We start from the raw sequence: 27418 nt of genomic DNA on the forward strand, positions 1-27418 counted from the left end.
CTGTGTAACTGTAACTGGTGTAACTGTAACTGGTGTAACTGACTCACAGTCTGAGGTTAGGGACACGGATGAGGAGGAGGAGGATGAGCAGAGCCAAGCTGAGGAACAACAGGCTTCTGTTGCTGCAGAGAACAGGGAATCTCAGTCTGCAGACACTGAAGCACAACCCCAGCCAGCAGAAAACGTGGAAGAAGCAGCTTCCACAAGTCTCACTGTGAGCACCAATGAGAAACAGGGTGTTTCTAACAGCCAGGTGTCATGTGGAGAAAACATGGATTATGACTCTGAGTCAGACACACATCTATCAGCGGAACTCCCAACAGAAACAAAGATCTATACTCCTTGAGAAGACATTAATTACTTTCTTGATGGAAACATTCAAAAAGTCTGTCAGAGTGACTACTTCAGCCACACAACCAAGTTCATAAGGTCTGTTGATGTACTTAAAAGACTGGTAGGTTTCGATCTCTTGATGAGAGGAAACGTCACTCTGTTCTCCATTTATGCTCAGCCGCTCTTAGGCTCCGTCTATCAGTACGCACTGAGTCCCACAGCCATGGGGCAGGAGGAGTTGGCCGTGCAGGCCTGGAGGTGAAGGGACAGAGGTTGTCCAAAGAGGAGGAAAGGGTGGAGAGGAGAAGATCAGTAGCAGTATCGGGGGATAGGAGAGAGAAGGATTCAGGGTCAGGGAGGGCAGAGGTAACGGAAGATCAGTGAATGATATGTAGTGTTAAAGTGCTTTGAGTGGTGGAGAGACTAGAAAGCTTTTTACAAGTACAAGTCCATTTACCATTCACATTTCCCACTAATAATGAAAGTTACTTCTCTCCACAGATAAAGTGACCCACAATGCATTTCTGAACATACAACATTTGATGGTGGCAATGTGTATCATCATGAATCCCTTAAAGGGGACCTAATATAATTAATGTTAGTTAGAGTCTTTTTGCATGGTAGCCTTCATTAAAATGATAAGTGAACTTTAACTTAACAGTACAATGTCAGATGTTCATATTAAACATGGCCAAACTATTAAATAATGAAATCAACTACTTTGGCTTTAAGTTGACATCAGTTCCTACCAGATTTCTTTAAATGGTCATCTGCTCCAGGCAAAGCGCACCCACAAAGTACAGGGACGCCCCCAACCCATGGATCACACCACTTCTACTTCAGAGTTTTGTCAACACAGCCTTGTATGTAGCCGGATTATGGGCACTCATGCTAACAGACGGGCTGTTCAATCTATAATAGCCGTGTTGAGGAGTCAGCGCAAATGCAAGTTATTTTATATTACTGAGATGATTCAGTTTTCAGCCTTAATTTCATCCATTTCCACTCAATATCGTGGCAATTTTTCACAACTGGCAGAAAATTGACTAACAGGTGAAATAGTTAGCTTGAAATTACTGTGAGGAACTTCTGACTGTGGAACATACACATACTGCAGTATTGTTGGTGTCTTGTAAACCCATGAGGGTTGGGCACGTTCTGTGCATGACACGAAAGTAAAAATAAAATATATATATATATTTATCTATCATACAACATACAAAGAAAGATATATTGGGTTGCATCACAGTATAACAAACTAGAAACTATGTTTTCTTTCTTTCCAATCAGGTACACAGGTTATCATCAGGACCTGCACCCTCTCATTATACGCCCTGGGCTGAAAAATGTCCTTCTCCCTTTACCTAGGATGCTCTGCTGGCAATTATTGTTTGGGTAAATGGCATTTGAAGATCTTATGGCTTCTGCTGGGTGACATGTTCAAAATTTATATTGAAAGAATTTAGTGTTTGTGTGACCTTATTTATCCTGAAAAGAGATGTACTTTGGAAGTTTTTTTCACACAACATCAGAGTACAGCTGTTTACAGGATAACGTTCCCAAAGACGGTAGAATGTACAGCAAACATTCATTAAGTTGAAAATATTTTATTAACAATTATACAGTATACAAATGTAAAAGATTCATTGTAACAATTGATTGTAACGACATCAACTGTTGATAGTTGTTCTAATTTATATACAAAAATAATGAATATTACAAATAATATAATTTTAGCTAGTGTAAATTTCTTCTTCCTTCAAACTTTAACATCAGTCAAAAATGACACGAAAAAATTCTATTTACAATGGAAATGATTGTATTTGTATTTTGCAGAATATGTGAGTGACCTGACGAGGCCTCTTTTCAAGGATGATTTCCAGGATCCTGCAGGTACATATAGGAGGTCAAACAAATCCCCTCCCCAGAGGATCTATGTGCGCAGTTTGAGAGACCCTCAAAGAAGGTCATCATCAGGCGTGTGTGTTCCGTTTAAGTCCAGGGGCCGCCGGTACCCTACAAATACATTCTGCTGGATTCAGTGAAAAACATTTGTAAATGCAGAAAGTAATGACTTGAATGAATGAAAAGCGTACTGTTCAATAGTCTGCTCTGTAGATACTGTTGATATTTTGGAGGGTGAAATCATTGAAGCAGTTTGTTGCAGGGTCTGGATGATCACTCATGCATGTTGGAGTGTTTGGCACTTTGTTCATTCTTGTTACAACCTTATGGGGAAAAAATAAAACCAAAGTTACAAAATGGCAAATTCATTCAGGAAGCAACACAGACGTTTCATTATTTGTGTAACATGATTCTTAATAAACAGATACCATATTTCATAGAGTAATCAGTTTATAACAGAATGGCACATTTATAGACAAGTTGTAGAAAATATCATAACAAGTTCACCTAGCTTTAATTGATCATATTAGTGACACTATCAAGTACATATTTGTTCAATGATTCATCCAAAATAATATTTCAAACATTGATAATTGGAAATTCCTCAAAGAGTTTGAGAAAAAGATGATGAATGTACATATTAACAGCAAAATTTCAAGGCTCGACCAATCGCCTATTGGCTACTTTTTCTAACAGTTTGGCTACACTGAAGGAGGAGTGCTGTGGAATGGATCTTTATTCTGGCTACAGCTGCAGGACACTACTGCGGAGGGTAGAGTGAGTCCCAGGCAATACAAGACGTGATAGAGACACAAACTATGAATGCACATATATGAACACGGTCTGGCAGACAGTCTAGTATGATAGGAATTGATTGTACTCCAGCATCATAAAACCCACAGTGCAGAAAGACAATATTCAGTCGTTGGACGTCACCAGAATAACATCATACTGATCTGTCATTTCCTGCAGACCTTTTCCACTTCTTATTAACAGCGAGATACAAAGAAATACACGTAGAGCTTGTGATTGAAAGACTAAATCCACCGTTATGTCACACAATTAGCAGATAATGACCGTAACACTTACCAAGCAGAGACCTGCTGTAATCTTTGTGGCTGCGGATATTCGTCCTCCTCACTCTTGTTTTCTGGATCGGAACCAGGCCTCGGACATGTATGGTTGAATATGAGTAGCCATTTTAGTTTCCTTTTGTCTTGTGCCTTTTTACGCGGGAATGCGCATGTAATCAGTGCTGAGTTGCTGCCATGACGACGTCACCACCACTATGAGCTGCTCTGGCCAGGCTTCTGGAACTTTGGCCAATGAGCCACAGCAGCTTGTTTCTGACAGAGGAGGAACTGAGGGTCTGCCTGAAGAGCCAATGTTAGATTAATAAGGATTTATTTATCTTTAACTATCATCATGCAAAGCTGCTCCAGTGGAGTCCAATAATCAAAAAATGCAGATGGAGCACAATAAATCACCTTTAAATGATATTACAACTCTAAATAATTGTTATCAATCTGCCAAAATATTCAATCAAGTGTGTCTAGATTGAAGTCATGTGCATTATGTCAAGAATAAAGACTTTTCTCTTAAAGCATTAAGAATTATGGACCATTTTGGGACCTGTAGTTTGCGTTACTCTTGAATTGTATTGTATTTTACTCAGTGGAGGATAAGAGAGTCCATGGGCCCATAGGACACACTTTTTGACGGGTCTCCTATCCCCAATAAGGAACAACTGGGTTAGTAGCATGTTTGAAACAATATTCTGCTGGAAATATAACACATCATGCACATGTGTACAGGGAGTAGAGATGTAAACACACAGGTATAGACAGTCCAATACCTAAACACACACCACCATTGCTTATGATAAAAATAATCCAGGCTCACAAACACAATTCAATTCAGATATGTTGCAGTTACCAATAGTTTGTATCTAAAACCAACTATAACTATACAGTTATAAAACCGTCTCTGAGTGCAATTGACGACAGAGTTCAAATTACCACGAGTTAGCTACAGACCTACATTCTTAGAGAAACATAGATATGACCAAGATAAAAAGGAAACAAAAGCAGTGATGCACATAAACTGATCAATACTTAAAATAATATTGATGTCTATAAACAACAAATCCAGTCAGCTGTAAAGTTTGCATTTTCTCAGAAGGTGTTTCCATCCACCAGAATTCTTGCAACTGATGAGCACCGCCTACTGCTTATTCAAGGATATAAGGATTTTATATTACCATTATACAATAAAGGCACAATGAAACGTAGTTGTAGCCCGATCCTCGCAACATGCAGAAAAGCTATAAACAGATCTTTTAAATAATCATATTAGAATAGAATATAAACAATAAATCAGAAGGGATGCAGCGATTGTGAAATTATGGGCTAATACCAATGTTTAAAATAACAATTCACTGATACTGATGTTTAAAATAACAATTCACTGATACCAATGTTTAAAATAACAATTCACTGATACTGATGTTTAAAATAACAATTCACTGATACTGATGTTTAAAATAACAATTCACTGATACTGATGTCTTTATCAGTCTTTATTCCCCTTTGTGCCAGGGAAACAAAGATGACTTCATATTAAAATAATCTGAGCGTGTATATATATATATATTTTTATACCCTCTGATTATTTTAATATGAAGTCGATATAGTAATTGACTCATGGTGGAATGTAGAGGATGAGGATGACTCTGTAGTCTGGTGGTACCACAGCTGATTCTTGTTTCTATGCATTCAGATCAGCACCTTGGACAGTGACTGGTCTGGTGCTGATCTACAAGATCCACCTGGGAAGCAGCAATATTCTCCATACTGTACGCTGATCTATTGATGGTAACAAAAAACAATGATCTGAGGACCAGTGTTCATTTTGGCCACTGACTTTGACTTAAGCTTAAGCTCTTATTTTTAAATAAATAATGGGTTTTAAACTTTAGTCACTTGATTTCTCAGAGTTTTAGTCTCGTTTAACTTAAAAACAACAGACAAATTGTAGTCTCAACATGACATCATTGGGTCACTATTCAAAAGCAGCACAACTACAGCCTCCTGTAGGACTTCTGTGTTTAATCAACATCCTTCTAAAACAGTTAGAACAGAAACCAAACATTAGAACCTGCATGAAGTGAGGATTTATTGGTTTACTGAGTGTGTATCTCTCCTACTAATCCATGCACATACACTGACTTATGTGCAGCTACCAAACGAACCTCTTTGGCGAGTCTGCGGGCTTCATAGTAGGGCCTGGCTTTCTCAATGCATGCGCCGAGCTGGGAGCCCTGAGCATTGAGCTTCCTAGCTGAGTCAGTGAGGATCCTCCTGTAGCTGGACCTGGCATCCTGAAGGAAACACACATGGCAGCACACCACCAATCACAGTCAGCATGGAACCTGAGTGCATTGTGTGATTACGTGAATTGTGTGATTACAGGACTAACGTCAACACACAAACAGCTTCCTCACATCCAGCTGCAGCTCGAGCCTGTTGATCTCGTCACTGGCCTGGTTGAGCTGTTCCAGCTCCTCCTGGAAACACGGGGGACAGACGGTGTATGTGAAAAGCAGAGAACGAACAGAGGGGCTGCCATTCCCGGTACCAGTCTGTGAGAGGAGCAGGCGGTGTCTGTACCGTAAACGTTAAATGACTACGCTTCGCTTAGTAAATATGCAATACGTCACGTTACTAATAATAAACTGGATGTTTTGTGTAAAGGAAAAACACATAACGTTACTGCGTCTGTATGGCTAACGTTACGGCGGTAATAATGATACTTTGGTATCATACCTGAATTCTTGGGTCCAACTCCTCCTCGTGCTTGCCGGCATCCTCTTCCTCTCTGGTTTTACTGTGGTGTCCTGCTTCATCCTCCCATTGCGCTTTCACCTCCTCCGCGGAGTCTTCGTCCCCTCCTCTCCGCTTCAACATGTCGGTGCTCCACTCTCCGCCCTTCGCCTCTTCCCCCGGGGTTTCCTCCCGTAGACCAGCCGGTTTGGGGAAGCCCGCGCCGTTCGGGAGTTCACGCGACGTCCCTGGCTCCATCGGCGGCCTGTAGCTCAGTTGCCGTTTTTGCTGCGTCAGCCTCCCGGTACAATACCGTGTCACCGTTTAAACCTCTGGAGAAATGCTATGTGAATACTATGAATACTTACAGTGTTCAAATGTCTCGCTGAGCCCGCGTGACAAACAACACTGGCTAGCCACTTTTTGCCTGGCTGCTTTAGCCATTGACATATTCGCACATGACACCAGCCACTCTCTGCAATAATCTTCCTTGCTCGTGCTCTGTTTTTGATTATCTTTTTTATTTAGTTATGTCCTGGTATTTTTATGTTCTTATATCTAAGTTATCCAATAATAAATGTAGTCTAGCCAGGGCTGGTCTAAGCCTTTTGAGGGTCCCTAATTGTTTGTCCCCAAGAGGTGGCCATGGCTGCTCAGGTCCTGTAATAATTAGAATAATAATTAATAATACTGAATACTCAAATGTTAGATGCAGATGTCTTTGTTTTTTAGTCCCTCACCATCCTACCAAGAGACACACCTTGTTGAAATGAAGCAGTCAATATGTTTTTGAATTGGAGACTTTCAGCTTTAATTAATGGATATAATAAAACTACTGTACCGTTTATGAAGTACAGCCATTTTTACACGGTCCATACATTTTCAAAACTATTTGGACAATTGTCTGATGGCCAGGTGTGGCCTGTTCCGTGGTTATTTAATGACAAACTAAGCAGATAAAAAGGCCTGGAGTTGATTTAAAATGTTGAATTGGTATTTGGTAGTTGGTCCTTGGAACACTCAGCATGAGGACCAAAGAGCTGTCAATGCAAGTGAAGGAGGCCATTATTAGGCTGAAATGAACAAACCTATCAGACAGATAGCAGAATCATTTGGATTGGCCAAATAAACAGTTTGTACATTCTTAAAAAGAAGGAATGCACTTGCAAGCCCTGAAGACCACAGAAGAAATCTAAAGTGAAGGATTGCAGAATTCTTTCCTTGGTTAAGAAAAACCTCTTCATAGCATCTACTGATTATTCATGGGTTTAATACAGAGGGTTTAATAGAGGGTTTACAACAAGGTGCAAACTACCAGTAACACTGAAGAACAGGAAGGCCAGATAAGACTTTGCAAGAAAACATAGAAAAAACCTGACCGGTTTTGCAACATGATTCTTTGGACAGATGAAACCAAAATGAACATGTAGCAGAATGATGGGAAGGGAGAAGTGTGGAAAAGGAAAGGAACCTCTCATGATCCGAAATATACCACATCATCTGTCAAACATGATGGAGGCAGTGTTATTGCATGGGCATGTACGGTTAGCAATGAAACTGGGTAACTGGTGTTTATTGTTGATGTTTCAGCTGATAAAAGTAGCAGGATGATTTCTGAGGTGTATAGGGCTATACTATCTGCTCACACAAGCCAAGTGCTGAAACTGATTGGACGGTGCTTCACATTGAAGATTGATAAAGACCCAAAACATCTCAATGCAAGAAATGGAATATTCCTCAAGTCACCTGATCTCAACCCAAGTGAGTATGCTCTTCACTTCCTTAAGATAAAACTGAAGACATAAAGACCCACAAAGAGGCAGCAAGTGGAGGCGGCTGCAGTGAAGGCCTGACAAAGTATCTCAAGGGGGCAACCCAGAAACAGGTGATGACTATGATTGTCAGACTTCAGGACATCATTGCCTGCAATGGATTTTCCTCCAAGTATTGGAAATGAGAATTTTATTCACTTTGTAAAAAAGACTGTAATTCCTAAACAGTTAAAGTGACAGTTCTGTTATACACATTGAATTAAACCTGAAAGTCTACACTTCAACCACACATTGACAGCTTCATTTCAAATCCATTGCAGTCGTGTAAAGTGGCAAAATCAGAAAAATGGTGTCACAATCCAAATACGTATAGCCCTCACTGTACATCAGAAATGAAAAAACAACAACAGATGTCTGCTCCTTTAGCGGTCTCTTTTTGAAAGTCCACAGGAAGTCTATTTGGGGCTCCTTGTTGACTTAACAAATTCCTTTTTTCTAGATACACATTGGCACTCTCCAGCTTCCAGGGAATGCTCCCATTTAGCCTACAAGTGTGGGAACAACCAGTTTTGTTCCAGCATTATGCTATGGTTGCTGATTTTTTTTCTTGTGGTATGAAGTTACCGGGCATCCTCGAATGAGAAAACTACAGAGAGGAAACACACTTCTATTGGTCAGATACTCAGGTCAGATATTAGTGGACCACAGTACTGGCTTTAAACAACAAATGTGAATATGTATTCAGCCCCTTTACTATGAAACACCAAAAAAGATCTGGTGCACCCAATGTGTGTGATCTAAGTTACACATGCTCTATCACATGATCAGATTATCATTGAATCACCATTAAATCGATTGTTACAAAATGGAAAGAATATGGCACCACAACAAACCTGCCAAGAGAGGACAAACACTCAGGGACCAGAAAAGGAGGACATTATTCAGAGAGACAACAAAGAGACCAGAAAGTGGAGTGGACAGAAGAAAGACACTGCTTAAAGACAAAAATAAGAAAACATGTTTGGAGTTCACTTAAAGGCAAATATAAATCCCATTATCCAATAATACAGCTGTATAACAAAATAATGATGCAGCTGTTGCCATGTTTCATATTTCACTGAGTATCTTTAAAATGACACTCCGAGGCAACAATGTCTCATTGTTAAATGCCTGTTGCCCGGACTCCTGTTTCCTCACATCTCTTCCTTGCCTCCTCGCATCTCCTTGCATCTCTTGTGGGCAAGGAAAGGAAGAAAGCATGTACAAACGGGTTAATGAGAAAGTCCACTGGTCCACATGCTCAATACTAATGAAATGGGGACCCTTGTTGTTCCCCAGTGCTACTAGTGGTCAGAGACTCCACAGGGTACCTTTAAATAAAATGGGCAGAATATTATAATCACATCCATTGTTAGACATTGGTTTATGTACAGTATATAGGACACTATTTAATCTGCAATTTACATAACTACTTGATAGGGAAGTTTATAATTAAAGAAGAATGAGCTGAGGTGTAATTTTTTTTTTTCTTATGACCATTTAATCCAAATGACATTTTATGAAACATACAAAATAATCATATCATCTCCACTTTCTTACAGCACTGACAGCAATGAACAAATGTGGCAGCAAGACAATACTGTCATCAGGTGTGCTGTCACAGTTACGTGTTCGTCTTCTGGCGTTTCCAGAACCTCTTGACCTCACTGTGTCCGTGCGGTGACACCACCATCACCCGTTGAGCCACATCCTGCCACACCAGACAGCCCAGACCCTGCACCACAACAGCTTCATTAAACACACAGTATGAGCACTTCACATAGAGAGGTACAAAGTTCCCCTAACAGGAGCCGCTGGAACTTTATATTGGATCATGTTCTATCCTTTGTTTTGAGACATGCTTGAGCATGTGGGGTTCTGATCGTCTGACTGCTGGTGTGTTTTTCCCTGTCAGCTCTATTGTTAGCTTTGTCGGCACATCCCTTGACATAGCAATTACTTACTGGTGAGTACAACGTTATGACTGATAAAAGTGAAGGCCAGAGTTATGGGAATTAGACCCAAATTGTAATAAACCATAGTGTTCCTTCAAGATTTCACTTCAAGTACGCTAAAATATGGGAACACACATGTCCATATACTTTTATAGTGCATTTGTAATTTCAGTACTGTAAAATTGCAAAAACATGGAAAATTGATGTTGTGGACGGAAATTCATAAATACATGTTCAATTAAAGCATAAGCAGGATTGTAAAAGTGCAAATAGTGACAGCAGAACACACAGAGACAGAAAAAACTAAATTGATAATTAAATCCATATAATATTCATCAAAAGATATGATATTATTCAGTCATGGAGATGGGAAATGAAATCCAACCTGAGCTCTGTCTCGCAGCACCTCAAAGTCAGCCTGGGAGAGGAACTGATTATAGAGCACTCCTGAAGGAGACAACAACATACAGACGAGAGAGGAATACGGTTAAAGGCCAGCACAACGGCACTACTCATCCTCTCTATTACTGTCTGTCAGGCATCAATCACACATTCACATGTCCACTCAATGAACTAATTCTAAATTCCAAAAACACTTTTTATAAAACATACATTTGTTACAAATTTAAAGAAATGTTTTGATAATGTAATTCAAGATGAAAATTTCTCAAACAAAAGCCAGGACTCAGATAATGGTAAGTAGAAAGGTGCTCAGTAGAGTGCAGATCTTCAACAGACCACTGCTGTAATGTTTGATTGAATGAATACAACCCTCAACTAGCTGACCCCTTCTAGACTGAAAGTGTATCCGACTTTGATCTATAAAGATGTTTGCAGCGACTCTGTGCAGGTGCTGCGCAGCTTCGTCTCATGGCTGAGTTGTTATGCTGATTGTTGCTGCTTAGAATTAGTGCTGAGGAAATGTACATGTTCTTATTTATCATCAGCCTTTTTTCATTTACGTAACATTGCGAAAATCAGGCAAATCCTGTCTCAAAGTGATGCAGAAAAACTAGTTCATGCATTTGTTACCTCTAGACTAGATTACTGTAACTCCTTATTATCAGGCTGCTCTAATAGGTCTCTTAGATCTTTACAGTTGATCCAGAATGCTGCAGCACGTGTTCTAACAAAAACTAAGAAAAGAGATCATATTACTCCAGTATTAGCTTCTCTGCACTGGCTCCCTGTTAAATCAAGAATAGAATTTAAAATTCTTTTACTTACCTACAAAGCTCTAACTGGTCAGGCACCGTCTTATCTTAAGGAACTTATAGTTCCATATTACCCAACTAGAGAGCTGCGCTCAATCAATGCAGGGTTACTTGTGGTTCCTAGAGTATATAAAAGTAGGATGGGAGCCAGAGCCTTCAGTTATCAGGCTCCTCTTCTGTGGAACCAGGTTCCAGTTTCAGTCCGGGGGCAGACACACTCACCACTTTCAAGAGCAGGCTTAAGACCTTCCTTTTTGATAGCGCTTATAGTTAGGGCTGGTTCAGGTTCGCCTTGGTCCAGCCCCTAGATATGCTGCTATATGCCTAGACAGCCGGGGACTACCTAGGATACGCTGAGCTCCTCTCTCCTCTTCTCTCCCTCCTTCTTTATGTATTAATCTCCTATTTATGCACATTACTGATTTTGCTTCTTCCCCGGAGTTCTTGTGCTTTCTCGCCTCGCAGGTTCCCAGGAATCGGGGTTATATTTGGACTGTCATCGTACCACCTACTGAGGCCCTGCTGACACCCACTACTACTACCACTATCATTATTAGTCACATTACTATTATTATTGCCTGTACTATTACGCTTATTGACTTGCTTCTACCCTGGAGTCTTTGTGCTTTCTCGCTTCGCAGGCTTCTATAAATCGTGGCTGTACCTGGACCGTGGATGTGCATCCTGCTACGGCCCTGCTGACACCGACTGCTACCACCATTATTATTATTACTAGTCACATTACTATTACTATTACCTGTACCATTAAGCATTTTAGCTTTACTTCCACCCTGAAGCCCTTTTGCTTTCTCGTTCTGCAGGTTTCCATGAATCGTTGTGGTACCTGGACCGTAGTCGTGCCTCCTGCTGTGAGCCGACTGACACCCACTGCTACTTCGATTATTATTATTAGTCACATCACTATCCCTATTTTCATGGCTATAATTCTACTGTAATAATTGCTGCTGTTATTTATAAGTAGTCTTATTATATAAATCATTTATGTCATATACATTGAATGTGTTGTATCTAAGAACTGTTATGCTGCTCATTCTGTACACATGACATCTATTGCATTCTGTCCATCCTGGGAGAAGGATCCCTCCTCTGTCGTTCTCCCATAGGTTTCTTCCTTTTTTCTCCCTGTTAAAGGGGTTTTTTAGGGGAGTTTTTCCTGTGCCGATGTGAGGGAAGGACAGAGGATGTCGCATGTGCACAGATTGTAAAGCCCTCTGAGGCAAATTTGTAATTTGTGATTCTGGGCTATACAAAATAAACTGAATTGAATTGAATTGAATTACAACATGTGTGCAAATTAAAACAGGAGCAGATCACAAATCTGAGATCTGAGGGCGATGTCCCTAAAACATGTCAAAATAATATATACTTATAAAACAGGGGAAATTAGAAGTAAAGGCCTGTCATCCAGTCAAACATCTGTTGCCCCGGTTTACACCCACATTGAAAAATAAACTCACCCTCTGTGAACTGCAGTCGATCTCTCTCTAGCTCCCACAGTCGAATCTGATCCGTTATAGTTGGTGGCAGCACTGGAGTCTGAAGCACAGAGATGGAGGTGAAGACACTGCTGAGCCTCTAAAGGCCAACCATCGGAAAAAGTGTGAGCAGAAGGGATGTGTTGGATGTACCTGTTTGAGCATGACAGGGTGAGCTCTGGTCCTTAGAAAGTGGATAATCTGCAGGGTAAAAAGAGATAACATATTCAGCTGGATGTTTTCAATGGAAGTCTGATCTACACAAGTGTATGATCAGACTTCATACATGATACTTTATGAAAAAGAAGCATTTTCATAAAGTATCAAACAGACATGAAGACATTTTCTGTTCAACACATTTTTCTGGTGCCAACCCTTCTAAACAATTTGGATTGCCGAGGTATTTTTTTAACAGGTTTGGATAAATTGTCAGAAAATGCAAATGTGATCATTTAAAATATAAGTTAGAAACAGTTTATCATCTGAGATATGTTTTTGATTCACTGGATATAGTCTACATCTTGATCAGTGTAATAACTGATTTACTAGATTATCATCACTATAGTTGATGGTAATCTAATTCATTCTAAAGATTATACCTGTTGAGGGTTTGTACAGACTAATAAATATACCAGCAGTAAGGAAGCCTGTGTTCTGTAGACTTTTTCAAATATGCAACTCTTCTCATCTCTGGGCATTGCCTTGGATTATGTATCTAGTCAGACTTGAGAGAATCGGGACTTGTTGACCTCAGACAAGAAAAAGGACTGAGCACAAAGCATTTAAATTCAAACAGGTTTTGCTTGCTGTAATCTTTGTTTCAACTCAGACTGGCTATTAAAGACCCCGTCCTAACATGCTTTAAATGGAAGTGATGGGATGAAAGACACAGCTCCATTCAGATACACATTTCACAGTTTTTATATTTTACAGAGGGAATTTCACCTGGCTGTTGTTTTAAGACGGACCTGACAAAGAGGGAACCCATCCTTTAAATTAACTGGACAATGGTCTCACTGTACTGGTGCAGTTGTAGCTTTTGGCAGAAGTGTATAAACAGCTTGAATGCATCTTGTCACATCTAAAGCAGAAGCTCCACCGTGCAAATACAGGCCAATGATTGTTGGGGTGGAATCAGTTCTTTGAAATGAACATAGCTAGCAGTTCTTACTGGTCACCTCTCTTACATGCATTCACACTCTTTGAGCATTGACTCACAGTTCAGTATATGAATATGTTCTTCAGAACTTTCATTCTCAGTCAGGTTGTTTCAGCTTCTCTGGTTCAAGCACACATCAAAGTGACAAATATGCTTTACATAGTGTTTACATATTGTTAAATTACCCTCCAAATCCAAAATATCAACACATGAACAGTGAGTTATGAGAAGAAGTAAGAGGTATCTTGGGGGCCCCCAAAACGGACACGTCCATGTGAAAAGTGCAGACAACACTCCCCACATCATCCACAAGCAATATTTGACCACATGCCATTGGAGCAGTCACTCCATCATATATCAAATTTATGCCAAAGTGTAGATTCTGTTGGAGCCCAGCATCAATTGCTGATTTAGTTAGTTTACATGGAGGTCCCTGGATGTTTTTGGCAAAGAACAAATGATTACTATTAGTAAATGCTGCCCTAGCATCCAAATGAAAGAATATAGAATCATAGTCAGGTGCCAATATGACCAGAGAAGAAAGTTGCAGTGGAGCCATCAGGGTTCCAACCTAGTGTGCCCTGTGTCAGGTTTCAGTAAAGAGGCAACAGGAGATGGACCCAAATGCAGACACACAAGGAGCAGAGGAATAGTTACTGGTGATTTTAATGCAAAACAAGTGTCCAAAACAAAACTTACATGTAGGTGAAAATGATAAGAAACAAGGAATATCCAAAAGAACATAGAAGGAACAACGCAGGAACACAGCAGACATAACAGACGAACCAACCACTAGCAGACAAAAGACAGGACTATAAGTACACAAGAAACTAATCAGACAACAAGACACAGGTGGGCAGACATAAGGGCAGGCTTAACGCTGATAGGTTGGAGAAACACAAGGGAACAGAACAAGGCTGAAAGACTAATACATTACAGGTGGACAATAACAAAAGTGTGGAAACATACAAAGGCAGGAAGTGAAATGAACACAAGAGGCCAGGAACTTCAAAATAAAACAGGAAACATACTAAAATAAAACCAAGATCGTCACACCCTGAGGTTTAAGAAGCATTGAAAAACTATTGGTAACCTTTAGTGACATGAATAGGGATTATAACATAATCATAACATTTGTTTATAACCATAGTAGTTTAATTTTGTGTGTTCACCTAGAAGTATAGTTGTTATTCCCTTATGTAGCTACGTAGGAGTAGACAACAACAAACTCATGCATCCAGCCACAAGGTGCTAGTAACCTAATGTAAGTAAGTAGTAAAATGTATTTATAAAGCGCTATTCCCAGACAGAAGTCACAAAGTGCTTAACAGCAGTGGAATTTCAGACAAGCAAGTAAACAAAAACAAATCAATAAAAACAAGACATTAAACATGAAAGCGTGTTAAGACGGTACAAAAGACAGTAAATACACAATAAAAACATAAGTTAAAAGCAGACAAGGAGCGTGAATTTTATAAAAAGGCCTTTCTAAAAAGGTATGTCTTAAGCTGGTATTTAAATGAAATCACGGTTTCAGCTAACCGTAGGTGTGCAGGCAGAGCGTTCCATATTTTTGGAGCTACTGCCTCAAAGGCTCGGTCACCACAGGTCTTAGGGCGAGTGCGTGGGAAAGAAAGCAAATTTAACTCGTTGGACTGATAAATGGGGGTGAAGAAGTTCCGCTACATATGCTGGAGTCTGACCGTGTAGTGATCTGTAAATGAGGGTGAGAATTTTAAAGTGTATCCTATATTCAACAGGGAGCCAGTGGAGAGATTTGAGAATGGGGGTGATGTGAGACCATCTATTTGTAATAGTCAGTAGTCTAACTGCAGCATTCTGAATCGCCTGTAAACGGTTAGGAGCAGATGTACTGAGTGAGGAGAATAGGGCGTAACAATAATCAATGCTGGAGGAAATAAATGCATGTATGAGCATCTCAAGTTGAAAAAAAAAACAAGTTTTATACAGCTGCTTAACATGTTGGTCAAACAACAAGGATTTGTCAAAAATTACCCCTAGATTGTGCAGGTTGGAGTTGCCAGCAGAGCAGAGTGGACCAATACTGTGCTCGATAATAGGGACAACTTCATCCGGTGCAATAATCAGAACCTCCGTCTTATCATCATTAAGTTGTAAAGACTTTTCAGCTGTCCAGTCCCCTCTAGCTTTTAGACAGTCTAGAAGACGAGAGACTAACAGCCTCACTAGGTTTGAATGAAAGATGAGTTGTATGTCATCCGCATATAAATGATATGCCACATTATTTGCACTTATAATCTTTCGGTAACAAATATAAAGAAAATAACAAAGGGCCCAGGACTGAGTCCTGCGGTACACCACATGACAGTGTAGTGGTATCAGACACAAAGTCTCCAGCAGAGACTGTAAAACTTCCGTCAGTGAGGTAAGATGAAAACCAGTCCAATGCTATACCAGATGTGCCTACCCAATCACGTAGCCTCTCAATGAGGATGTTATGGTCTACAGTGTTGAATGCAGAGCTGAGGTCGAGAAGTATTAAGACAGAGCAATCACCTGCATCAGAAGACATTGATAAGTCATTACAAACCCTCAGGAGAGCGGTTTCAGTAGAGTGCTGTTTACGAAACCCTGACTGGAACTTGTCGTACATGTTGTGCCTATCCAGTGCAGCAGTAAATTGGTTGGCCACAATCTTTTCTAAGTTTTTATAAAGAAAGGGGAGTTTTGATATTGGCCTGTAGTTCATGGGCAAAGCTGGATTTAGGTTGGTTTTCTTTAAAATAGGCTGGATAGTTGCATGCTTAAAATAGCATGCTTCCGGTAGACAATGAGGAATTAACAATAGATGTTACCGCAAGGCCAATAATTGGCAGAACTTTCAAAAATAGAGAGGATGGTAAAACATCCAGAGGGCAAGATGATGGCTTGGTTTTCGTAATTAAGGCCATCAGGCTGATAGGCTGGAAAGACTCCAGAACAGTAGGCGAATGAGAGGAGCTAGAGTTGGTTGAGCAAGTCCCAGGATGAATACTGGACCTAATAGCCATTACCTTATCAAACAAAAAAGGTAAGAAACTTGTTTCAGTCATCAATAGAAAAGCATGGTATTACAGAGACGGTTAAACAATTCTATTAATTGTGTCAAACAAAACCTTTGGATTTTTCTTTGAGGAAGAGATTAAGTTAGCGAAGTAAGCCGTTCCAGCTTCCTTTACTGCAATATTAAAAGAAACTCTGAGATCCTTGAGATATGTGCGATGCACTTAAGAGTCCAGTGGCTTTCCATAGCCGCTCTGTCTTACGACAACTCCGTCTCAGGGTGCAGACAGCGTCTGTCAGCCATGGAGTAGTGTTCTAGACAGCCCTCGTCCTATCCTTGAAAGGTGCCACTTTGTCCAGCAATGTGGTGCAATGCTGATTAAAAGACTGAATTAAAAATTCTACATCATTAAGATTCCTGTTAATATCACAGCAAAAGTGCACAGAAAACTGCTCGGTTGTTTTCTGAGTAATACAGCGAGAACGCAATGTTCGTTTAAGACACAACTGGTCAGCATTTACAGAGAGATCAAAGAAACTACATTTATGATCACTGATCAGTAGGTCCTCACAACAGATATGATTAATATCTAGACCCAGAGAGAACACAAGGTCCAAGGTGTGACCACCACTGAGTGGCGCCAGAAACATGTTGCTTGAAATGAAAAGATGCATGAGTGGTTCCCTACTGTGCGAGTACATGGACCAGAAGACTAGGGAGGTTTTAGCATTTTCCAGTGTTAGTGACATCAGTCACTCAATGGAGTAAATGTAGTAGGAACATGTATGTGTGCATTAAAATGTATGTATTCATCAATAAATTCAATCAATAATCTGATATATGTCTTTACTGTTCAAATGTATAATCAAATCACCTATACTAAGTAAAGCACACTTATGAATCATTGTATCCTTCCCGTAAAGAAAAGTTCACTCTTTGTAGAGACAACAGCTTGATTGTGTGCATGAGAAACAGGATGCCAAGCCAGGTGGTATTAAAAAAAAGGGAACTGTCGGACAACAATAAGTGTAGTGCCCACTGATGATGGTTTTAGTGGGGACCAGGAAATGAAGTATATAGGGGGGTGTGATGGGTAGCTATCGAGGGATCCTTTGGGAGATGGGAACCCGATGTTCACAGCCTGTTCTTATGCATAACTTATCCCAAAATGTTAACTAAGAATGTCAGATTTTTCTAGCCACCCGGTCGTTTCGCTGTTAACTGGGGATTAGGCTGGTTAGCATGGGGGCCCAGAGGCCTGGGTGATGGCAGAAGGAGGACACACAAGAGAATATGTAGAGGGCGAGGAGCAGATGTGTGTGAGGGTAGGATTTCTAACGGCTAAGAAACGTAAGCAGGTCACGATGTATCAGAGGAAGACGGTTGTGGAAGAAGGCTGGTGATTAATCACACAGCTGGTGGTGTGTTCAGGAGCCTAGACGCTGGGTGGCAGGAACCTCGAGGTAGGGACAGATAAGTTACCTAGACCAGGGCCAGAGCGAAGCTAAAAAGTGATGTGTATATCTATTGTGACGTTAGTTGATCCTGGGAGGACTCGGTTTGCTTTACTCTGTGTGATGCAAATAAACCTACGTGGAGTGAAGAAATCCAATCTCTCTGGTTTTCTGTGGGTGTTCGTTATTGAGTTTCTCATAGTGAGATCCTGTGGTGTCTCACCATTAGCTAAAAGATATTAAGTTAGCATTAATATATTTAGTTATTAAGACTCAAGCATAATCAACAGCTGTTCATCAAAAATCAACCACTACATATACTGTATATTCCTCTTATTCCTGTGTGTTAATAAGAGAAGTACAGATATGAAGGGCATTTACAATGGATTTATGGTACAATCATACAGGCCCCTAAACACATGCAGTAGTACATTGTGTGCAGTAGTTGAGTACCTGTTGTGCTGTGATGCCGTTGGCGATGGCCTGTTGTACTGACTCCCGTGTTACCTGAGCCACCACTACGTTGGGGAAGCGATACAGCATTTCACTGAAGAGAGCCACCAGAGCGATCTGAAGTTCTGAGTCTGGGAGGGACATGCAAACCCCAAGGAGTCAGTACAGGTTCTATTAGCTAGTCCTTTCAAACACTGCCATGTGTTACTCACAGAGACATTATCAAATGCACACAGAAACAATGAATACATATTGTGGAAAGCTTTAGATGTGTTGGTAAGTTTTATGAACAACCCTGGTGTTGCCAAAATCCATCTAACCAGTCTTCTCAAAACTGGTCTCATCTGAATAGGGAATTGTGTAAAATGTATTTATTATTGTTAGCATGCAGCACAGAAAGTGTTCATACATACCTGTGTAGGCGTAGATACGATAATTGGTTTCCACCACAATGAAGCCTGTGTCTCCAGTAACAGGGATGGAAGAGGAGGAGGAGGAGGAGGAGGAGGAAGTGACTCCTGCAGCCAGAGTGATGGCTAGTCTGGTGGGGTAGTACCGCCTCGACTTCCTCTGATTACAATGTTCAGAAAAATTACAAAATATTAATATATCAGTGTGGCAGTGGGCGTGGTCTGCGCTCAGCTGCAGGCGAGAGAGGTGTGGGAGTGGTTCATGGGAACAGTGCCGTGGTGAGTTCAATCAACACAGCTGTAATGTGGTGCTAATTATGCTGAATGTACTTAAGCAGTAGCAGACGGGAGTTCGGGAGAGGAACAGTCAGACACGAGGAACGAGGACTGAGGCGAGAGCGTGAAGCCATCAGAGTGGTGGCGTTCCGGGAACGTTGGACCGAGTGCGCCCGAGAAGCCGGGCAGCGAAGCGGAGCGCACGACGGTCCGCATTGTGTGTTGTATTTTGGATGAAATAAATATACCTTGGTTAAACTTACCCACTGAAGCCGTATCTGTGTTGGGGAGAACCTACGGTAGTCGAGAGTCGGCTACACTGGCGCCCAACGTGGGGCTCGAACCCACGACCCTGAGATTAAGAGTCTCATGCTCTACCGACTGAGCTAGCCGGGGCGTTGGTAGAAGCAAAGTGGGTGGAGATAAGGTGTGTGCATGGGGATGTTCACAGATATCCTGTTGTGTCAGTGGAAATTAAACACAGGGGCAAAACGCATAGAATTAGGGCTGCGGTTAGCTCCCGCCTTGCACACCCACTGATTTTAGGCACGGATTGGTCTGGGTTCCATACGTTAGTGGGGCAATGTGTGGGTGTGCGATCGCGACCGGCAGGGACATGTGGGATGTGTGCTGTGCTCAGTGGTGATGCGAGGTTGTCCGACGCTGCTGAAGGGGAGGGGGAACCGGTGGTGCCCTCACAAGGGGCCCCGCAGGTTCCCGAAATACACTCCATGGAAGATTTTCCACTGGAGCAGTCTCGTGACAATACTCTACGCTTTGCCTTCGACCAAGTGATACAAATTGATGGTCACATGGTACACCCTGACACACCACCGACATACCCACACTTTTCATTGATTAGGGATAGACTGTATAGAGTGAGTCGTGACACTCAGACTGGTGAAGATATTACCCAATTGTTGGTGCCGGAAAGCCGTCGGGAAATGGTTTTCCGGGCGGCTCATTATAACCCAATGGCTGGGCACATGGGGTATGACAAAACACTAGACCGGATAATGGCCCGATTCTATTGGCCTGGGATTCGGGGAGTGGTGCGCGTTGGTGTGCCTCTTGCCCTGAATGCCAACTGGTAAACCAACTGGCCATCCCAAGAGCTCCATTGCGCCCATTGCCACTAATTGAGGTCCCGTTTGAGCGCATTGGCATGGACCTCATCGGGCCATTTCACCGGAGCACTCGAGGATATCGCTTTGTGTTAGTTCTGGTGGACTACGCAACGCGATATCCTGAAGCGGTGCCGCTGCGCACTATCTCTGCAAAGAGTGTTGCGCAGGCACTGTTTCAGGTCATCTCCCGAGTTGGAATCCCGAAAGAGATTCTGACCGACCAGGGCACCTCGTTTATGTCACGCACATTAAGGGAACTATACGGTTTATTGGGCGTCAAGGCAATTCGGACTAGCGTTTACCACCCACAGACCGATGGCCTTGTTGAGCGCCTGAATAAAACCTTGAAGTCCATGATCCGTAAGTTCATACACGATGATGTCGGAAATTGGGATAAGTGGCTTGACCCTCTGTTGTTTGCAGTGCGGGAGGTGCCCCAGGCCTCCACAGGATTTTCTCCCTTTGAGCTGCTGTTTGGCAGAAAACCACGTGGGGTTCTGGACCTAGTTAAGGAAAACTGGGAGGAGGGTCCGAGCCCAAGCAAAAACGAGATTCAATACGTCCTGGACCTGAGAGCAAAACTCCACACACTGGGGCAATGTTCACGGGAGAATTTGCTCAGGGCCCAGGAGCGTCAACAACGCCTGTACAATCAGAAATAAACAGACTTGTCATGACTATAAGCAGTATATCTTAACTAATTTCACTTATTTCTTATTGTTTGGTTTCATAAACATATTCTAAATTGAGTCTTTACTTTGTCTCAGGAAATTCTGCTTGTAGAAGTCACAAATTGACACTAATTCATCAGTCACTTAATGGCTGCTGCATCTTGAGAGTACAGGTGTATCCCATCATTATGTCATTTCTGCAGTGACACAGCTTCCACATGAGGATCATGTGAAGGAGATGGAAAGGAAGTGGTCCTGACACTATCATGTGTGTTAGTTGATCCTGGGACAACTCCATCTCCTTCTCAGTGCCTTACCTTCCTCTGGAAGACAAGTCCAAACTCCCGCAGGTGCTGCAGGAAGGTGAGTAAAGACTCGCTCATGCCCTCCACTGAGTAATCCTGAGGCACACAGGCAACACATGATCAGACAAAGGATGTCAAGCTAAGCAGGCATTTTTAGACTGCTGACATTGTGCTGTACAGTACACACACACAAACAAACTGGAGCAAACCGCTGTACACTCACTCTGCCAAGAGTAGAGAAACTGAGCTGGAACAAGAAAGACAAGATCTCGACCAGGTCCATCCCTCTGGACTGCAAGAGAGGCGTTATGAAATGTTTATCAGTAGATATTCTCAGTTAAATGCAGGTCATGAACAAATCAAAGTCAGCCTCTAATAAACATTGACTGATATCAGAACCCACTGTAAGGGCTCACATGCTAAATTTAGTATGATGTACCTTACCACAGCACTGATTCAGTCATGTCATCCACACTTTTTCACATACCGTATTTTCCGCACTATAGGGCGCACTGGATTATAAGGCGCACTGTCAATGAATGGTCTATTTTCGATCTTTTTTCATATATAAGGCGCACCGGACTATAAGGCGCATTAAGCGAAACAAAACAGTCAGTCAGTCAAACTTCCTCCACTTCCGTACCATTGATTCATTAATGTTGAATTCTCTCGCAGCTGCTCTATTCCCATGTTCTACTGCGTGACTGATAGCCTTGAGTTTGAAGTCCGCGTCGTAAGCGTGTCTCTTGACAGGTGCCATGTTGGGGTCCTTATACACACACACTGTATGTGATGGTGACGCACAGTATGTATTACTCCGCGACGCTCCTGACTACGGTAGCCGTAATGCTGCAAGCGGTGCGGCTTTGTAGTTTACCAAAGTCGTACCTTAACATTTTGACAGAGCGCCGTGTACCACACAAAATCACTTCGAGGTCAGTAAGCACAACCAGAATTAATCCATATATAAGGCGCTCCGGATTATAAGGCGCACTGTCGTTTTTTGAGAAAATTAAAGGCTTTTAAGTGCGCCTTATAGTGCGGAAAATACGGTACATGTACGTTTAAACCACCATCTCTGAACCTCAACACTTCCTGCAACACTTGCTTGTAGACATTAAGAGTCTACAAGCAATTCTTCAACTCTTCATTTCCTTCAGCAATGCATTTATTTAGTCAACTGTTCACCTACATTGTGTGTAATTATAAATATCTCAACATGAAGGTCTGAGTGCTGTTTCCAAACCTAAACACCGCCAGAGATACAATTCTGATGGGGCAGTAATAAAGCCTTTATTTTTCTACTCTTGTATAAAAGTAGTTCTATTTGAAAACAGTGTTTCTGTATTAGGCTTGATTCCTTTTCTTCTTCACTGGGACATGATTGATTCTTCAGAAGGGACAGAACAAACAGAACTAAGATGAATTCACCTGCTGCTGTATGAACATGTCCCAGTCAAAATGAGTTCATCCATGCTGCAGTTTGTGGTTAGTAAGGCCCACCTTGTCCTCCTTTATTTTGTATTCATTCCACACACTAGTAGGGCATTGATCAGGCTCATGCGACCGTTAAGCAGAGTCTGGCCGGAAGTAGAAATCTTAGAAATGGATCACTGCGACCCAAGAGTCTGCAGCTTTAATTCTCTGATGACATGAGCTGTGTGAATCAGTAATACACTATAGAGACTCTAGAGCCTTAAAGGTGCACTGTGTAATGTCTAGCAATGTGCTCCAAACAAATAGGGGTCATCGTCTCACCTCTACTACTCGGTCCATACAACCTTAATTTACAGTCATCAGCTATGACATTAAAAAAAGCCCACAGCTGAAACTGTGAGAGCTGGTCAAAATATCACTGCTGTCTTACAATCTTCATGTGTGGTGTCTATATATATATATAGTTACTTTACTTTATAGTTTACTTAAGCCATGTGTGTTTACTGTGACACTAACCAGCTCTGTACGGTCCATGTAACCACAGCTTTGATAGTTTGTCTATTGGCTTGAGTAAGGGGGGAAGAGAAAAGAGAACCACTTGTGTTTTGTTTTGTTACTTCCCCAGAAGGGGAGCAAGCGGCAGCTCCAGGGGACAGAGCCTCTCAGTCCGGGGGACAGAGCCTCAGTTGGCGGTTATAGCAACTGGTTAGTGGAGTGCTGGGTCTAACCTGTTTAACAGCAGCAACAGAAAGTTTGCAGGGAGCTGGGGCAATCCCCCAGGATCAGACCCTGCAGAGATGGGGTTTGCACCACTGGCTGAATTTGAGCTAACTTCTAAAGAAAGGTCCGCTGCATGTTTAGACATCTTTGATATAACATCAACACTGTAACCACTTCACATTCTGTTAGAAATGCAAGTTCATTTTTGATTGTATTTAACTTCAATTCTGGCCAGATCTTGCACATTTCACTTTTAATGGAACATGGATGATGTAATAACTTATTTAAAGCTAGTCAGGTCAAAGAAACAGATGACTCCCAGATACCTGAGCAGTTTTGAGGTACTGCAGGGTGAAGTACCACAGCTGAGAGGCTGTGTCCAGTAGGAGGAACTGGAAACCAGCTGACGTGATGTATGGCGCCTCTCCTGGCTCACTGACAAACAGAGCAGATGACAGGACAACATGAGGGACAGCACAAGACCCGAGGGCTTCATATGCATTTCTGTGTCACTAACACAACAATTATTCAACCTACAGTTTAGCCAATTAATTCATTTTCATCCTTCTGTCAGGATTTCCTATGATTCTACATAGATGGAGGATGACGTGATCTTAGGGTTTAGTTTGTCAATAGGGATGTAAGCCAAGTGAAGTAAATGCACCAGGCTCATCAATGTTTAGCTGACATTTTCCATTTGAAAAGGCCTTTCTAAAAAGCCATTTTTATGATGTTGAAATTGCAGAGAAATTATCATATTCACTGCTTCTTTCCTCTGATCTGGGTTTGTATGGAGGGGTGGATGGGGCATCATGGTCACATGGTTGAGCGCTGTGCATTGGGCTGTAGTAAGAAAGTTTAGAGTGCCTCATAACCAAAAACACACAAGCAATAGTGAACGGAAGTGATAAAAGAGTTTATCTGCTCAAATCTAAGCTTCTAATGCTACTGTGCTAACTAGCTTAACGCTTCCAATGACATGAGTTAGCATGGCCCTAACTAACTTTTTTTTTTAAAGGGCTACTGGTTATGTCAGAAAAAGCTCCATTCAGGACAAGACGATCCACTGTGTGGGAGTGTGTCCTGGATGCTGCTTTATATCAAGTTCAGGGAAACATTAGAAGCTCTGTCTGATAAGAATATGATACATTTATCTGTTTGTCCTCACCATCAAATTCTTTTCACACAAAAGCGACACATATTGTTTGAAAATATTTACAATAAAGCATAAACCTAGCCATGTCTCCTCTTTGCGGATCATCACCTGGTGAGCAGGCTGAATTTTTGCCTGGGACTTGTTAGTCTTTATTGCATCATCACACAGTGCTGAGCCAGCATTATATCATGTGAGTTTGTCATCAAAAGCATATTCAAAACCACTTTGCAGCTTCAGCTGGAGAAATTTAAAAGTGAGCTGGAGACAGTGTTTGAACCAACCAACTCATGGAGCGGATGTTGACTAGCTAGCTACATATGATGAAATCATACAGTTCATTTCAGTGCTTCAGAAGGAGAAATTAGAAGCTGCTTTTGTCTTCTTATCTCTGAAGTCAGCGTTTTAAAACTATGAAGTTTTATTAAGTTCTACAGCGTTATCGGTACTGGAGTTAGAACACTAACATTAACATTTAAGTTGAAAAAAATCTGATGATAAAATACTAACATAGACAAACATAAGTGACCCAGACATTTCACAGTGTAGAAATCAGCTTGTCAGTGGTCTCTATTTTTACGAGTGTGTACCTTTTCATGAGGCCTGCTTGAACCAGCAGCTGAGCCAAGTCCTGACTGACAGCAGCACAGGGAGAACCCACCATGAACTGCAGGATGACCTCCCAGCGCTCCATGGCGTAGCGGTCCAGACTCTCAATGTCCCGTGCGTGGCGGTCCGGACCCAGAGAGCTGCCCTCATCTGCCCATGCTTTGCCCCTGTGTGCCGACAGTCTTTACTGCTAACAGGTGATAACTGAAGCTACACAGACTTGAATTTTACAGTGGGAGTGAGGTGTCATTAACATTTAGGATCTTTGTCTGTAACTGTAACATTTAACCCTGTTCAAACATTGAATAGGTGAACCTCAACTACATGTCCACTGACACAGTGTTGTGTGAGCAATAGGTGAATGTTCACATGGAGTGATCCGTCTCTGACCGGAGTGTTCACAGGGAGCAGACCTACCCGCCCAGCAGAGCTATCCTCAGGTTGTCTTTGAACACTGGATTTAAAATGTATCCCTGCAGACCACCCTGCAGCTGCTGACTGTGCCAGAGGCGGAGTCCTGCCAACACCGACACACATTCATCATGATCCCTGCAGGGAGACGCCAGAGGGAAAAAAAGTCACAGTGAACTGCAGTTGACATATGTAGATATGTCTGAGTGACTGACAAATTTAGTACCATTTGGCCAATAGAGGGCGCGGTTCTCAACAACTCTGCAATGAATTGGCGTGCCCCAAACAAGCATGCCACTAATCTCTAAAAACCAGTCATCATAAATAAAACTTCCCAGTAACAGGTCAGTGGGGTCAGTGGGGGAAATGTTACAAAGCGGTCAAATCGTGGAATCATATTGGTTCACCCCTTCAAAGCTGCTAGAGGTGTAATAAAGACACAACAAGGTGAGTGACTTACTTCTGACTGTCTACTTTCACCCACAATGCCAGCGCTGCTTGGGGTAGAGGCTGATCCAGGAACAGCATACGCATCACATAATTCTTGGCCAGAGAGGGGAGTTCCCTGCAGAAGATCAGACACAATATAAAATGATCCAAGAGTCATATGTCCATATATATGTACCATCAGTACAGGATGTGTTACATATATCATACCTGTAGACAGCCAGACATGTTGCTGGATGGTTGTACAGTCTGTCCAAAACCTCAGGACTCAGCTCTCTCAGGTATTCATGCAGATTCTTACACTGCAGCTGGACACGTAGCTTCATTATCTAGTAAGATAATGAAGAATGTCATTAGGGGCAAAGTCACCGTAAACAGTCAAAGCCGGTCCTCCTGGTTACGTCGTTCATTACCACGAGAGCAAAAAGTAGCACCAAATTCCCTTTGAAAATCTAGCAATTTATTGTGAAATGTGGTCATCCCTAAAATAACATAGTGATATAATAACATATGACTGAATGGTAATTGTTCTTTGGACTATCCTTTAATTCGGCACACGCATGTGATACATAACTTTTATTTAGTGAGGCAGTGTGTTAACAGCTTATTCCGAAATTATGTTTTACATTCAAAACAGTCACTAACAACAAAGCAAACTAACGTAATCAGGGACCACAGTCTTGAAATAAGCGTATAAGCATATGTATGTCAAATGCATTATTTACCGTGAAGACGGAAACAAAAATATCGACCAATTCCTGACAGTAAAATTATTTTAAAGTACAAAATAACTGCATTGTTGTCATACGGAAACTATCTTTCGCTGTAGGGCCATGTTTTCATGTCACGTGATCTATATACGAGCGCGCTTATTGGTCATGTTCTTCTTCAGCTATTTTCATTCATCGAAAAACTTGAAGGGCGCAGTACCGCCCTCTGCTGGACTGAGAATGAAGATTGTGGACTGGGATTCATCAACCCTGAATACATTAAAAAAAAAAAACTCTCTCTCTTTGACCATTCATCAGTTCAGACTCAATCCCTATAATATATCCTTAGAACTAACTATTTATGTCAACTAACTATTAACTATTACATGCTGAAGAAGACGCTACTAAATTTGAATGTGAATTTGTGATGTGTAAATATAGTCCATGAGCAAGATCCCCAACATTTCTACTTTGTGCCAATTTGGAGGGACTATGTCTCATAGTGATTTGTTTAAA

At 41.6% G+C, this 27418-nt stretch overlaps 2 protein-coding genes and 1 non-coding gene across 3 annotated transcripts in view; all 3 read right to left on the minus strand.

Moving 5' to 3' along the window:
- sh3bp5lb (SH3-binding domain protein 5-like, b) overlaps positions 1 to 6317 on the minus strand; it is a 10742-nt gene extending 4425 nt beyond the window's left edge. The window contains exons 1-3 of the mRNA XM_054606721.1: positions 6063 to 6317; positions 5741 to 5803; positions 5489 to 5617 (exon numbers count right to left, since the gene is read on the minus strand). Coding sequence (XP_054462696.1) covers positions 5489 to 5617; positions 5741 to 5803; positions 6063 to 6317 — 447 coding nt within the window. The remainder of the gene's footprint in view (positions 1 to 5488; positions 5618 to 5740; positions 5804 to 6062) is intronic.
- A 3046-nt stretch (positions 6318 to 9363) lies between these two features.
- Positions 9364 to 27025, minus strand: gtf2h4 (general transcription factor IIH, polypeptide 4). Its single transcript, XM_054606720.1, has 14 exons — positions 26918 to 27025; positions 26403 to 26521; positions 26206 to 26310; positions 25752 to 25883; positions 25316 to 25501; positions 23899 to 24007; positions 21639 to 21707; positions 21428 to 21511; positions 19040 to 19196; positions 18627 to 18757; positions 12689 to 12736; positions 12518 to 12596; positions 10211 to 10272; positions 9364 to 9605 (listed from the first exon to the last, which is right to left on the minus strand). The coding sequence occupies exons 2-14, from the start codon at positions 26516 to 26518 to the stop codon at positions 9495 to 9497; spliced, it is 1389 nt and encodes a 462-aa protein (XP_054462695.1). The 5' UTR covers positions 26519 to 26521; positions 26918 to 27025; the 3' UTR covers positions 9364 to 9494.
- On the minus strand, positions 19636 to 19709 carry trnak-cuu (transfer RNA lysine (anticodon CUU)). The gene has a single exon. It is a non-coding gene; the product is annotated as a tRNA-Lys (tRNA).
- Positions 27026 to 27418: the final 393 nt, after the last annotated feature.

The sequence above is a fragment of the Anoplopoma fimbria genome, chromosome 10 (genome assembly GCF_027596085.1).
Source record: "Anoplopoma fimbria isolate UVic2021 breed Golden Eagle Sablefish chromosome 10, Afim_UVic_2022, whole genome shotgun sequence".
Lineage (NCBI taxonomy): Eukaryota > Metazoa > Chordata > Actinopteri > Perciformes > Anoplopomatidae > Anoplopoma > Anoplopoma fimbria.